General features: G+C 40.5%; 1 protein-coding gene across 4 annotated transcripts in view; it reads right to left on the bottom strand.

The window, feature by feature from the left end:
* The window catches only part of VGLL3 (vestigial like family member 3), a 38,695-nt gene extending 24,064 nt beyond the window's left edge, over positions 1-14,631 (bottom strand). Inside the window, exons 1-2 of one of the 4 annotated variants that reach the window (XM_074361452.1) lie at positions 13,771-14,631; positions 1,797-2,085 (exon numbers count right to left, since the gene is read on the bottom strand). In XM_074361452.1, coding sequence (XP_074217553.1) covers positions 1,797-2,085; positions 13,771-13,896 — 415 coding nt within the window. In that variant the 5' untranslated portion in view covers positions 13,897-14,631. Of the gene's footprint in view, positions 1-1,796; positions 2,086-13,427; positions 13,668-13,770 lie in introns of those variants that run through there. The other 3 variants (XM_074361449.1, XM_074361453.1, XM_074361455.1) reach the window with 3 other exon arrangements.
* Positions 14,632-15,052: the final 421 nt, after the last annotated feature.

Raw genomic sequence — 15,052 nt, forward strand, 5'->3', positions numbered from 1 at the left:
GAAAAAAACTGAATTGTAGAGTTTTTGCATTTACACACCACCTCACTTAATACTATTCTGGTTATGACACCTTCGACAATCACTCTCACATCTAGCTATAATTTGGGGCTTTTGTTCCTATATTCCAAGTTAAATGGTGACTAGGTTACTTACGCCAGAATGCTAAAAGGCACTGCATTTATTACTCTCCTGGAACTGATTATCCTGATAGAATTTCTTATTGACATATCAAACTGTTTATTAAAGCCAGCCAATTCACTGAAGTTTTTCTATTTTCACCCTCCCCAGGTTATAAAAGTATTCACCATGTGCTATCAAATAGGACATTCGTTGGTCCCATTAGCATCTTAGGCTTCTAAGAACTAAGTGCTCAGTTCTTGTGAGAAGTTCATAATTACTCTTCAAATAAGCGGTTATGCCTCCCAATTCACCCCTATCGAGGGCTGGGTCATTTGAGTATGGATTTCACCTTCCTCTTTACGGTTGCTCTCTATGTTAATGTTCATATTTACTAGAAGGAAGGAGGAAAGAAGAGAGGGGAGGTGAAGGGAGAGAAGAAGTGGGGAAGGAACGGAAGGAGAGAAAGGCAGGCGGAGAGGCAGGCAAGAAGGTACCATTCTTCTGATACTGACAGGGGACCAACCACTCATCACCTCTCACCTGCCCCCTACCACAGGTGACCTACCACAGGTGGCCAGCCTTTCCTCATCATAGGATCACCTGGGCCACTTGTTACAGTGTGATTCCCAGATCCTCCCTCCGTAGCCTCTGAGTCAACAGGTCCAGAGTCAGGGAGAGGGGGCGGGGAGGGGCCGGGCGGCAGGTAATCTGTGACCTGAACAGCGCTAAGTCAATGGTTATCATACTTGAGCTTGCATCTGAATCTCTGGGAGGGCTGGTGAAAACACAGATGACTCTACCCTGGAGTTCCTGACTCTGTAGGTCTGGGGATTTTTCATTTCTAATCAGCTCTCACATGATGCCCACGTTCCTAGTCTGGGAAACCACATTTTGAGAACTATTTTACTTGATGCCTCTTATAGCCAGGCCAGTTCAGAAGAAACATTGGTAACACATTTCTCTAAAACTACCACTGGAATGATGTATTATTTTTTCTCTAATGTAATTATCACACTTAAGTTGTCACCCAGCCATTTTCTGCGAGTCAGAAATCAGATTCAAACACACCTCTGTGGACTCTTTATAGAAGGCAAAAAGGAGAGGATGCTCAATCTACCACTTTCTTTTACTGAGGAGGAAAAAATAATTAGCCTAAACCAGGCAGATACAGTCAATAATCTCTCGGTTATACACTCCAAAGAGTTAACACCACAACAAAGCAACACAGAAAACTCTTAAGAGAACACAGAAGGATGTATTCCGGGGTCAGACTCAGATCTCTGCTATGTCACCACGTAGCACCTAGTGGAATGAGCAAGGGCGAATTTTTAAAAGCTGATCCAGGCACGCCTATTATTTAGAGATCCAAATTGGGCCATCGGGGCTTAAGGAATGATGCTTCACGGCTCAATCCTGCCACTATAAACCCAGGCCGGTTGCATCACTACTTTCCATGAGGAATTTAAGGGGTGTGACTGCATCCTTTCCAACCCTGCATTCCACATGTGACAAAACTGATCCAGCTGTTTGTCTGAAAGAAATTCCTCGCTGTCCTTAAAAATTAAAAAGCAAGTGGATATCCGTCCTCTGGGGGCAAGTCTCCAGCTGGAACCTGGTACAGGCGGTTGCGAAACAGAGACAGTGCCCTGGAGGGCATCTGCTTTTCGAATTCTTACCTCGCCATAAGGGGGTTAGCCCCATCTTGCTTTTTGAAATGGCAGATTCTGGATGGAGGGTGCTGGCTTGGCCCAAAGCTCTTGAGAAGTGTTCATCCACTACTGACCCAATGTCTCCCTGGAAATAAGTGAAAAGGACACAGCGAGAGTTAAGGTACTCCATCTCGGCAGGCTGGTCTTTCTCCTCCTCCTCCTCCTCCTCATCCTCCTCCTCCTCCTCCTCCTCTTGTTTGCTGGGAAGGGTGACTTCCAGAGAGTCCTGCATCTTGCTGTATACCGCTAACTTCTTCTGGGATGGAATAAACAAAACACAGTATCAAAGACAGTTTGTAACAAAGCATTAACTAGTTAACTTTTTACTTTAAAAAATTATCTAAATATTAACATATGTTCTCAGACTGATTCTTCATTTGCTTTACTCCACCCCTCCACCCCCAAAACCAGCTTTCTCCTTCCCACCCTGAGGGAGAAAAAAAGTCTGTTATTTCAAATTTGGTGGAAAAAAAAGTCCATTATCCAATGGTACCTTTTCAGAGTGTGAAAGACAGGTTGTTTTTCTTTCTCTTAATCTAGATATACCAAAAGGTGAATGTCTTGTAAAAAAAGAAAGTGACAGGTTTCTTCCACGTTTGTCCCCATTTTCTATTTTAAAGATTTCACATACAGCAACATTAAAGTTGGGGACAGGGAGGGCTGGAGATGGACGGCCCAACAGCTGGGGGAGGGGTGGGGAAGAAAAGAGCTTTTCATAAATGAAACGTACTAAAATAAAAACAGGAATGTAGCATCTTATAAAAGGATTTGGCAGATGTGCTGAACTCATTTCTCAAAAATCACACTAAAATGACAAAATAAGTCTGTGTGAAGATCCATTTTGCATGGCACATATTTTTCAGATGTTCCACTTGCCACCATTATCATAAAAGGGGAAAAAAAAGCTATTATTATGGATTATGGACAATAATACAAAATACGAGCAATGGGCAGTACGGCTTTCAAATAAAAAAGAAAACGTTTTGATAGCTGCAAAATATTTTCAAAACAGACGATCATAGCTATAATCATTTATATTATGGCTAGTAAAGCTCTTACATTTATTACCCCATTTAATCTTTACAATTCTGTAATGTGGTTATTATTACTCTCCATATTCTAAAGATGAAGAAACTAAAGCACAGAGAAGTGAAAGAACTTGCCAAAGGTCACAGAGTATATAAGTGGTGGACCCAGAAGGCATGATAAAAATATGCAGATGGGCATATGCACGCGCACGTATGTGTCAGAGGAGTGCAGGAGAGGGACATCTCGTCTGGGGAAAAACAATCACCAAAACATTACGTTTTGTATTCTTTTTCTAGGTGGTGAGCTTGTCAGTTAATTGTCATTTTCTTATTCCTGCTTTTCACTATTTCCAAAAAAATTTTTTTCCTTGAGCACGTATCACTTTCACAATCAACAATTTCAGTATAAATTACATATAAGAAATAATGCTAAAAATGATAAAACTCATGATCTCAATGACAAAATGAGCATCCTAGCATCTGTATACCTACAAAACCTGACCGTTTGTCATATCATTTTTCTTATTTCAGAAAGAAATGCATGCTGGGAAATGAATGTGAGTAGAGAAAAGGAAATCATTTCAGAATACTCAGTGAGCCCATAGTTTGGAAAATGTTATCAAAACACATAATCCAGACTCTTAATGTTTCTAGTGGTAATTACTAGCTTCAAAATCTATAGCCCCAAATTATAAATGCATCATTGAATAAACTGTACCCTTTCTCCCAGCAATGAGTATGTTGTTCTTGTGTGAGGTAGGATCTGAAATGTTCAGGCGTATTACGAGCTGTTGGTTATGATTTTTATATATATTGCTTTTTATTTAAAACTTGTGTCAATACGGTTATCGCTTCTTGATGAATAGATAATTCATTCCCTGTAAGTGAACTTGCCTTGTTGATGAATAAGTGACTGTAATGACTGAGCAGTTATAAAATTCTTACAATCTGTTTTTCGCAGATTTGACCATGTTTATATTTAACTTCAATAGTAGAAACACCATAGTAACATAGGTTAACATATGTATAAAATGAGAGGGTGGAACTAACTGACCTCGAAAGTTACTCCTGGCTTTAAATTCCATTATAAAATTAAATGAATATCGTGACTTATTAGTCAAATTACAGCACTGTTTCTCCGTGCACATATGCACTTATGAAAGTTACACCGTTTTAAGCATTTGCACACACTCTGTCAAACACGCTGGTGTATGAGAAAGAAGCACTGGTTTTATACAGGAAAAAAATTAAAACTGATCTACTGAGTAGCTTGACTGCCACAAGTGTTCAGTAATATCTATGAAACTGGTATCTTCTTCCTGTTAATGACGAACACAGCATCTCTCTGTGAGAGTTGGGCTTTGCACCTACTTGGTTTCATTTGTTTAATTCTAATATTTATGCCTTCAATGAAAGTGCCCGGGCTATGTTAATTACCCACAGAAAGGCAATGTTTTTATTTTATCCCAATTAGCAATTAATTCTTAGAGAAAATAAAATTAATTAAAATTATATATATGTGAATGATTTGAAAACTGCAAATCAAATACAAAGAGAGCCTACACTTGTATGCAAATGTAGCACTGTATTATGATCAATAATGGTAGTAATAAAATTATCTTAATTTTTACATTGATGATAGCTGAATTTAAACTAAAGATTCTTGATCTATTTAAAAGGTTTCACAATTTTCTAAATGCTATGTGGTTTCATGTTTTTATTTTTTTGACCAATTGTTGAATGGTTGGATACAAATAAATTAATCTAAAGGTTACACATTTTTCACTGTGAAATGGGGAAAAATAAGCAAAACCTTCCTTATACCGAAATACCTTTTAGTAATGTATTTTCTAAATGTCAATTCTGTCAATGGATGTATTGATTTTCTCTAATGTTAATACTTAATATATGTAATACATATATAGACATATATGCATTTTGATAAGCATATATTGAAATATTTCTTTTTGATATGCAAATACCTGTGCTATAATAAAAATATCTGTCTTAGCTATTCTATTTAAATACATTTTTGAGGGTGATTATAAAATACACTTTTTTTCCTCTCTCTCAGCTCTTTAAGGAAGGTCTTCTACTAATTAAATAAATTTGCTTGGAGACGACTAAACAAATAAAGAAGGAGCTTGTGATGTATCTACCAAAGGGCAGGACATAAGGCAAATTTACCATTCTCTCTTGCACTTTTTTCAAATAAAATTGCATCAATTTTCACAAATTTTAGTGGACCACTTTAAATATTTACATTTACAACACACAGGTGCATTTATGGCCTCACCATCAATCAATATCACTGGTTACAATAAGAACTCTAAAGTATCCAAATGGCCTGATAGCTTCCTAAAATGCCAACACCGAATTTACACACATATTTTTAGACATCAAGTGTGAGCAAGGAGAAAACGGGAACACAGAATTTAAACAGCGGTCGATTGATTTGCTGACATTCACACCATCCTAATATTCTTCCCCACAGACCTTAAGCCTCAATTACTTTCTTTTATCTGTGCTTTGGTGATTGTAAATCAATTCTTTGTCTTTTCTTTTTTTTAAACTAAGTATATTCAATATATACACTGTGGCCATACTCTGTCTTCACTTGGTGTTTGTTCCTTGGAATGAAATTTCCCTAGTGTTACCTTCGTTTTTGAAAATAATGTATAAAATTCAAACTGTTGAAAATAAACCTCAAATCATCAGAACCTAGATTTCCTGAATCAGGGCTGAAAAGCAATTTAGTTCATATTTTTCTCAAAATGCACCATCACTCCCTAAATATAGCCAAATCTGTCAGAAGTATTCACGCTTTTCTTACTAGACACTTAAGAATTGTTAACAAAAATAAAGGAGTCATCAGAAGGGATTTCAAAAGCTCCAAGTTGGTTTATTTAATGCACCTTAACTGTTCATCTCCTATCGCAGAGTAATGACAGGTTTTCTCCAGGTAAAAGGAAACGAGGAACAAGTTAACAGCCAACAAGTTGAAACTAACTCGCAAAGCTGTGAAAGCAGCAGTGTCAAGGAGTCAGCCAAGGCAGTGCGAACCAGACCCGACCACCTCCAAGCCTGCCATCAGCACAACAGAAACAAACTCGCACAGGAATGTGCAGGGGAAAGGATTTGTCTGACAAGAGAAGACTCCGCGTCAGGAGCCAAATACCGCTAACTCCCCAAGGCTTAAGCTTACAAAATGCCAAATGATTACTGTGCATATGTGGAAACTGTTTTCCTAAGGAAACAAAAGAATTTTAGTGAATCATTGGATATTTGGAAATTTTTTTTTCATTTCTACTGGCTCTGTTCTCTAAATGCAACGATTCTTTCATGCTGAAAGACACGCTTCAAGTCTACAAGAAAAAACTACTAGCCCAGAATAAAGGTTTCTGAACTGTGAAGTCCATAAAGCAGCACATTGCTCTCCGAGCATATGTTTCTGAACTTATTTGAATGACAGATTTTAAATATATTTCAGGGAGACCTGAGGTTTTGGTCCTTAGCCTGTTGGAAGGAGGAGGAATCAGGTGGACGGAGGGCAGGTCAGGATAAGGGAGAAAGGCCACCGACCTTTTATATATTTTATTTCCCTGACTCTCATACACAGATATTTTGTCCAAAAAATATTCTCACTTTATATATGCAAAAACCGATTTACTTGGCCAGGATCATCTAACTAGTAAATGGCAGAGATGGGATTAGAACCCATTTCTGTCTGACTACAAAGCATCTGTCACGGAAACAGACTAAAGAAAATAAGCATATATAAAATACTTAGTTTAACTGAATAAACAAACAGAAGCCCACAGGCAGCCCGGCACCACATGCTAAGGAAAGTCTAAAGTTATTTATAACAAACATTTAAAAATTAGGGATGTAAACACAGAGATATGGCTATTAAATAATGTTGTGCTCTTCAAAATACATGTGTATCGAGATAAAACTGTCCTTCTATACCTAGAAATGTGTCATCCCCCTGACAAGTCAGACACATAATACAATTAATTGCCTACCGTTTTTCTGGAAACTCTATTTTGGAAATGTGAGCAGAACCAGTTTGTGAGACACAGTCACACCCCGAGATTCTGTGTTTGATTGCTTTTTTTTTTTTTTTGGTTTTTATTTTTCTTAACAGTAGGAGGAGCAAACCAAAAAGAATATTAGCTATTTCTGAGTACACTTGCCTCTCGATGATTTTGGTCATTATCAAAAATCAAAACCATCCCCTGGAAGGATGAAAATTTTCCAGTTTTGACGATGTTTAAAAAAAAAAATGTGCCACAGGCTGAGAGAGAATTTCAAAATTTGCATTCCCAAAATGTTTTAAGTAATGATCACATCGTGAGGGTATGTGCTCTCTTTCATACTGACTACTTTGAATGAAACAACAGTTTCTGATGTATAAATTTCTGGTATGTTTATATAATCCTATTACTAGATTTAGGGTATGATTTCATTTTTAAAAATGTATCTGTTGTTCATCGAATTGTCAATTAATTCCTATTTCGTTTCAGTCACTGTGCAAAGACTTGGAGCCACAAAAATGAGTCAGAGCCGTGGAGAGAAGGCTGTGAGGAAAATGGTAAAGAAAGTGAACCTCAGGGTTTATCTATGTGGCTAATTATCTTATTCCTCCAAGTAGCTAATATTCAAAGATTTTAAAAATGAGATAAGTAAGAAGGTAACATGAGGTAAACTACTAATTGCTTTCCTTGTTTCTAAAGAAGCCCACATGGGAAGGGAAACCAGTGGAAAGAGAACTTTACCAAAGTTCTCTTTGGGACGGGTAAGAGGATTTGACCAAAACTAGTCCATGAATCTGGGTAAGGCACCAAAACCTCTGGCCTTCAGCTTCCTCTTCTGACAATGAGGAATGTTGACTTGATTATCTCAGAGGTCTCATCCAGCTCTGTGTCCTAATAAACATGTGGAGCTCCAGACAAATTCACACTTAATTTTGTTTCTTAAATTGGCTGCCTCTTCTGATTTTGCAGGACACTGGCCAACAAAACCTTACAGACCATTGAAGGCTAATTCAGTTGCAGACATAGGTCATTTAGCCCAATTCCTAGGAATTAGTTTTGGTCCTCCCTTTATCTATTTTCACAGTAACAAGAAGGGAGGCATCATTCAAGTGTCCCCCCGACTCCATCCCCCAAGGACAAGCATTTTGGCACACCAAAACAATAAGAGGAAGGGACACCTGTTCACTTTAGGCCATCTTTCCTTTCTTCTTTCCTTTGTTTTTCCTCTGCTAAACTATAAGACAAGTGAAGAATAGTTCAGTTACCCCAGTTCAGACCACGCTTGTAAATTACTGGCATAAATCTGGAGTCCACTGAAATATCTATAAACATGGCATTTATGACTTGCTTCCAGCAGCAGATGTTTGGGGCTAAGGGTTCAAGGCACTCTTAGGATCTTCCTAAATGAATAGTTAGAGCAGAAAGCCAGCTGCTTACGGAGGTGCTTTTTGAAAGATTCAGTGCAAAGTTTTGACCAAAACTATTTCCTTCACCGTTTCTGCCCGAGTCTGAAATTCAAGTCTTAGAGAGTTTTTATTTCTTGAATGAAAATGTTTTTCTAGAGATAATACCTTAAATTGTTATCTGTTACTAAATGTATCCATTTGGAGATTACCTTTTGAAAGCTAGCAGGAATTACGGTCTATGGAAACAGAATTCAAGTTAAGTGGCCGGGTTTTAGAACGACAGTCGCTTAACTCTCAAGTTTGCTTTAGGATCTGCCCTAGGGATCATGAGCATAATATTCTTAGTCTCATTGAAAATGCCCTTTGCACAGAAAGATACAAGACAGCGTCTCTTCTGTAGTTGCCCAGGGAGGCACCATGCAGGACGGTTCTACCCTCTGATCATGCTCATCTCTTTTGTTATGAGTCATGTCTCGGTCATCTCCAACTTTGTGAGATGTGAGACTTCGGCGAGTGCTGGGTGAAGCAGGACTTCCTTGCATTTAATGAAAATGCCCTTCACTTAGGTTTCCAAAGAGCACTACCTTGTCCTGGCGTTGGGTTCCCTAGTGAATGGAGCCTCTCTACACATGATTTTATGGATTTCAAGCCTGCCCTTACTATCGGTATTGTAATCTCCATTCTGGTTGACTGCCAGAGACAGCAGTTTGGTTTAGTTATTTTAAAGTTGAATTTTCCCTCTAGCTTCGAATTTTCTGGCTGGAAAGTTACGGGGAGCATAAAACTATGAGGCACTTTCAGCTTTAAGTCTCTACAGTCAAGTTAGTTTGTGCAGTATAGAATTGGAGGGGCTGTTCTTTCTCAAAGAAGTCCTGTATGAATTCTTTTAAAGCCACTTAAGTCTTTGCTTACAGTCGCAAGAAAATGAGATCCTCCACCTCAAATCAGTGGACTGTGTATTGAAACTACTTAGAATATAATTGTATTCTTTCCTCTTAATGAATCTCAACTTATGTTGGACTCACAATGATACATGAGGCACTTAGAACTGACTGTTAATACCACTTCCTGCGTATTATTTAAAAATAAATAAATGTTCATTTGCTAAGTGGATATTCTGCTTCATCCACAAAGGACGCAACATGGATGGCAAAAATCATTAGCATAATACAAATGCTTGCAAAAGGACTTTGGAATGCCTCAACTAAAAACGTACACTACCAAGGACTGGGAAAGAATTTCAAGCTCCGAGGCCAAAGAATCTACTGCATATTAATCTTCTTTATCAAAGAGTTGATTTGGAGCAATGAAGACAAAAATAAGCCTATTGTGCAATAGCAAAAAAAAAAAAAAAAATCCTGGGAGATTGCATGGTATGGTGAAAAGGTGCTACACTGGGGGTCAGGGGATCCCGTGGTCCTATTTTTGTCACCAATTAGCTTTGAAATTTTTAACCTGACATTTCAGCTCCATAAACATCCATTTCCTCATTTGTAAAAGGAGGGGTTGAAGCATGTTTTTCCAGGGTTTTTTTCCCCTAACAAACAGAATCTCAGAGAGATTGTATGACCTAACCAAGGTGGCAGAGTCCAGAGAAAAGAGTGAAAAAATGCCTTCCAAACTTATGACTGAAGTTCTGCCTCCCAAGGGCTTTTCATTCTTTTAAGTGAAAGCATGCATGCAGATTCACCCAGCTGTCACCCTTGAAGATGGCAGAGTAAATACACTCTAACTTATATGACATCCAAAGTGTGACTGTTCAAAACCCCTAAGCACAATTAGAGAACTGGGGATTGTTCTCATCTGTGAACTGCATAGTTCTGAAAGCTTTGCTTTAAGTATCTTCCTAATGTTAACATTATGACTATCTGCGGGGAGGGAGATTTTAGACAACAACAGATTGTATTTAAGATAAGATATCCATGGAGTATGAAGGGAATCTATGATTTCATATTATTTCCCTCAATTTTTTCTGAACATATTTCAAATTTTTTTCTCCTTCTTGCCTACCGTCACTGTTGGAATACAAGTGCATTCCTTCCTGCACATGTTCTGCAGTGTCATCATGCCTTTGGAGCACATGCAGAGATACTGAGTCAAGGGTTCTCCAGAGGAGATGGTAGGGACTGATGTATTAAGGCCATGCCATGAGGAGATGGTGGCCACATGGACCTGGGAACTTAGCATCCCTCAGCAAATTCTGCCTCTATAAGGCACATTGTAAGATTTATGCACAGCCATGCAATTTCTAAGAATTAACGTCAAGGAATATAAAATTTACTCTTCAGATATATTTACATATTACTTTGATTCACTTAGTCTATTGTATGCCTAAATAACACATTGCAATGCAGCCTGATGTATATGCAGTTCACTGTTTTTTTAAGACACTAAACTATTACCCACCAACAACGTATAGAATATGTTCAATTAAAAAGTGCAACTTAAAACTTCCAGTGTAGGGGGGAGGGTAGAGCTCAGTGGCACAGCATGTGCTTAGCATGCACGAGGTCCTGGGTTCAATCCCTAGTACCTACATTAAAAAAAAATTTTTTTTCCAGTATACATTTTGCTTCTAGGGAAAAAGCTGAGAGTACATATGCCCAGAGTTTGAAGTTCCACAACTTTTCAAAAAGAATTTTCTGCTATATAATCATTAAGAGGGAAAATGTACCTATGTTTAAAATCCATCATAATAAGCCATTATTACATAGTAAGTTACAAGGACTTCAGAGCAATATAGATTTGAGAAAAAAAATCAGTTCAAAGATACACTACAATAATTAAAAATAGAGAAGTAATATAAAACTTTAATGCTCTTTTCTAACTTTTTATACATGGCCATTAAACTTTCTCTATAACTCTCACTTTTTCTGCTTCTTGTCCTCAACAAGTCAACTTTCCAAATGCAGTAGGACTTGTAGCCCTTATTTTTGTCTCCCAGGCAAGATGCTATTAGGGGTCACTTCCCATGTACGGAGAAAACAATCTTCATGGATAATAATGATAAAACCTTATGGAATGCAAAAACAACCAAAATATGTATTCTCAGATGACTACATTTGGGCCAAGTCAATATTAGTCCCACTTCACCCACGCACCGCATAGTCTAAAAACACTGTCAGCCTGATAAGAATTTCCTGATTTACTCTTTTTTCCAATAGAAAATATAGGTCATCAAAATAAACTCCCGACAGTAAAAGAACAGTGGTTTCCCTACTGTCTTTTTATTTTGCTAGCCAGTTATAGTCAAATAGTTTCTTTACTTGACAAAAAAAAAAAAAAAAAAAAAAAAAGTAATCGTGAACAAGCCAGTGTAGTAAAAGAAACATGAAGATTTCAAGCACAGTTCTCCAGTAAGTTTTTAAGGTCAACTCTGCCTAACACCCACTTTATAAATATCTGCAGAAGCCCAAAGTATAGCAGATGTTGGTTACTATATACTAATTTGTGCCACTCGTCAAGGTGGACAATTCAGATGAAAAAGTCAGCTCATTTTTGTTTCTTGATAGTCTTAGCAAAAGAATGCAATTTGGGAACTGAGGTGGCGGGCTATTACAAAAGTTAGATAAAGTGTGAGTTATTTTTTATTAAAAATGAAATTTTATGATTAGTTATTTATAATTTTTCAGATGCTGTATTTTATTTTCTAGCTCCAAAAAAAAGCATTCTCATTCTAACCCCCACCAGAGAGTCATATTTTAATGGAATTATTTTCACAACTCTAGAAAATAAAACCTTATTCACGACTCCTGCTAATTTAAGTTATTTTTAAGGGGAAAATACTTTTTTGAATGTTTAGTAAAGTTTGAGTCTGTTGCTCGTCCACATTCCAATTGATAATTGAAGGCCTCTCTAGTCTCTGAGATGGAAGAGGGGGGAGAAGAAAAGGGTGGTTCTTCTGGGACAGAGTGTTCATAAAACACATAAAATGGACATCTAGCATCTCTTTGCCTCACTTGCCTGACTTGTCCCTAAATGGTTTTTTTCCATTACTTATATCTTTTATATTTAAAGCCAAAGAAAAACAAATAGTATAAAGAAAATGTTTCAACCTGTCACCCTTGATCACAAATTGCAAAATGCTTTCCCATTCCCCTCCCTAAAAGTAATCTTGCTTTTTGCAAAAGCAAGAAAGTAGGGGTCCTTCCTCTTTTGCCCTAGTTAGTCCTGGTTAAGCTCACACTGTTTAGTAGATAAATCTAGAGTATGTACCCTTTCAGAATCAGCTGAATTTCAGTCCATAAGTTTTAAACAGAAATTATCATTTCTTTCCAAAGTGTAGCACAATAGAGACAGAGGTAGAGGAAATAAAGAAATTAAACAGTCAGATTAATTAAAAAGCCAAACCCTGAAGACCACGATAAAACCTATGATTTTAAAGAAACAAGCAAAAAACTCAATTCTATGAATGTTAGTTTCAGAACCATATCTAGATCCCTGATTGGTGTCTCCACCTCAGAGTGTATAAATCATATTTTTGTAAGTCTCACCAAATCAACCCACCTTAATTCAAGAATCTGAGGACCCTACTTTGGTACAGCCTCTGGCCACGTGCTCCCATATGTGTTTTATGTAGCACTAACTAAGCCTTGACACACACTCTGTTGGCGTTTAGAGAGGAATGTCCAGAGGTGCCTGGTGCTAACTTTCCCAGAACCCTCTCCTCCCTTCTAAAGGAACTCTATCGTCTCCCTAGTTCCTGAACCCTTTTTATCAGACAGCATTCAGTTACTCTTGGCGTGGTGAAGACCCAGCATCCAGTGATCCAAGGCTACCTCTTGTATGGGAGAGGAAAGGGTTCCATCCAACAGACAGAACTATATATAATACCTCTGTGCTTTGATGGAAATTAAAAATGAACGAGGAATTCTGGGATCAATCTCTGTTGTCTATGTCACAGTACGGGAAGAAGACAGATATTACAGAGAACTTCTAGAAAAATTTGATAGATATTACACTAAACCCATGTTCCACCAGAAAATTCCCAGAAAAGTCATTTTTTGAGCTCACCGTCCAGGTAGCCTCCCCTATGTCAGTGACACATTTCATCCTCTTAATTAAGAAAACCCCGAAAGACTCTACCTTTTCGACGGAAAGTACTTGGTTTAAAGGAAGTTTACTCACATACTCCTAAAACAGATTCCCTTGGTGAGCTTCAGAGAACTGAGCCTTAAGAGCTGGGGTGGCTGTGAGACATAGCCTCTGAGCTCCGATGACAACAGCTCACTGAAGCCCCCAGCCAGGCAATGCCTCTCTTCGAATCCCCACCCGTCCACCTGGCTGCTGGTCCCTTCCCGAAGCCTCGTCTGTCTCTTCTCTTCTGACGGCTTTCGGCTCAAGGGCGCTCCCGCATGTCTCAGAGCATCCCCGCGCCACCCGTCCCAGAGGGACGTCGCGGGAGCCCCAGACCGATACTCTCGGTGCCCCTCGCCCCCGCCCCCGGCAGGCTGCCCGGTCGGTGACTCACCTGCTGGCCAGGTTGGGGCGCCGGGTGGTAATAGGCTGTGGGGCAGGTTGCAGCTGCCACAGGGTTGGGCAGATACTGGGGCGCTCCATACGGCTGGGGGTGATACATCACCTCCGCACAACTCATGGCAGCCGGGGCAGCGGCGGCCCCGAAGCTGCCGCCACCGCTCTGTGCGCTCGCGCGATGGGCGCCGCCGCCGCCGCCGCCGCAGCTGCCGCCTCTGTCGCAGCTCCAGCTGCTACTGCGGCGAAGGCGGGTCCTCGGCGGCCGCGGGCTCCGCGCGAGGCGCGGGCTCGGGAGGGGTTGGCAATCAGCGGGGGCCCATGCGCGGGCACCCTCATCTTCAGCCCCTCCGGGTGTCCCCTGGCCTGCGCTTACATAGCGACTCGGGGACGCAGTGGCCCGCCGCGCGGCAGGGTCATGACAGAGCGGCGCTCCGGCGAGGGCAGCGGCGCCCACGGCAGCGCCAGCCGCAGCCGCAGCCGCAGCCGCAGCCCCGGCCCGGGTCGGGCAGACCTGGGGAGCCGGGCTCGGTTTGCATATACACAATGCACGCCAGGGGCTCGTCCTATCACCGGCTCTCCGGGCTGGGAGAGGACCGGGAATGCGGGGGCAGAGAGAGGGGGCCGGCAGGGGAGGGGTGGGGGAGCACCTCGCCTCCCCGGGCTCTGACGCGGAGGTCGGCGAAGTTCCTCCAACTCGGTCCGCGGCGGGCGGGTCGCCCAGCAGGGGGACCCGGAGGAGGGCCGGCCGCGGATTGGAGCGAAGTTGGAAGCCCTCTCCGCCTCCCGGCCGTGGGGTGGTGGTGGGAGGGAATGGTATGCGAGAGGCTCCACGCCCTTAAAGCTCCTCGGATTCCCACCCTCTCTCCTGTCACCTGGCCGTCAGGGCGAGGGCTTCCCAGACCCAAGCTTTTATGGGGAACACCAACGTAGAGGCCAAGGCTAAACGAAGGTCAAGTGACTAACAGATAAAATAGAGCAGGCACAAAATAAACTGGGATTAGCTCCTGCATTAAGCATCACCGTATAAGTGAAAGTTAACTTCCTTGCAAGTGCGCACACGCCAAGAATGCAACACGGCTTTCTCCAAGCAAGCTCCGCTTTAAATTTCCACCTTCATGGTATGACATCCTTGCGGGATGTCAACCTCTTCTGGCTTTTTCAGCCTGGTTTCCAAAGAGCGATGGACATTAACAAGGATTAAACCCATCCAGCTATTATTTAAAGGTTTATTTATTTGCAAGTGGCTTACAACTGTCACTAAAATAAAATGAAAAATG

The sequence above is a fragment of the Camelus bactrianus genome, chromosome 1 (assembly GCF_048773025.1).
Source record: "Camelus bactrianus isolate YW-2024 breed Bactrian camel chromosome 1, ASM4877302v1, whole genome shotgun sequence".
Classification (NCBI taxonomy): Eukaryota; Metazoa; Chordata; class Mammalia; order Artiodactyla; family Camelidae; genus Camelus; species Camelus bactrianus.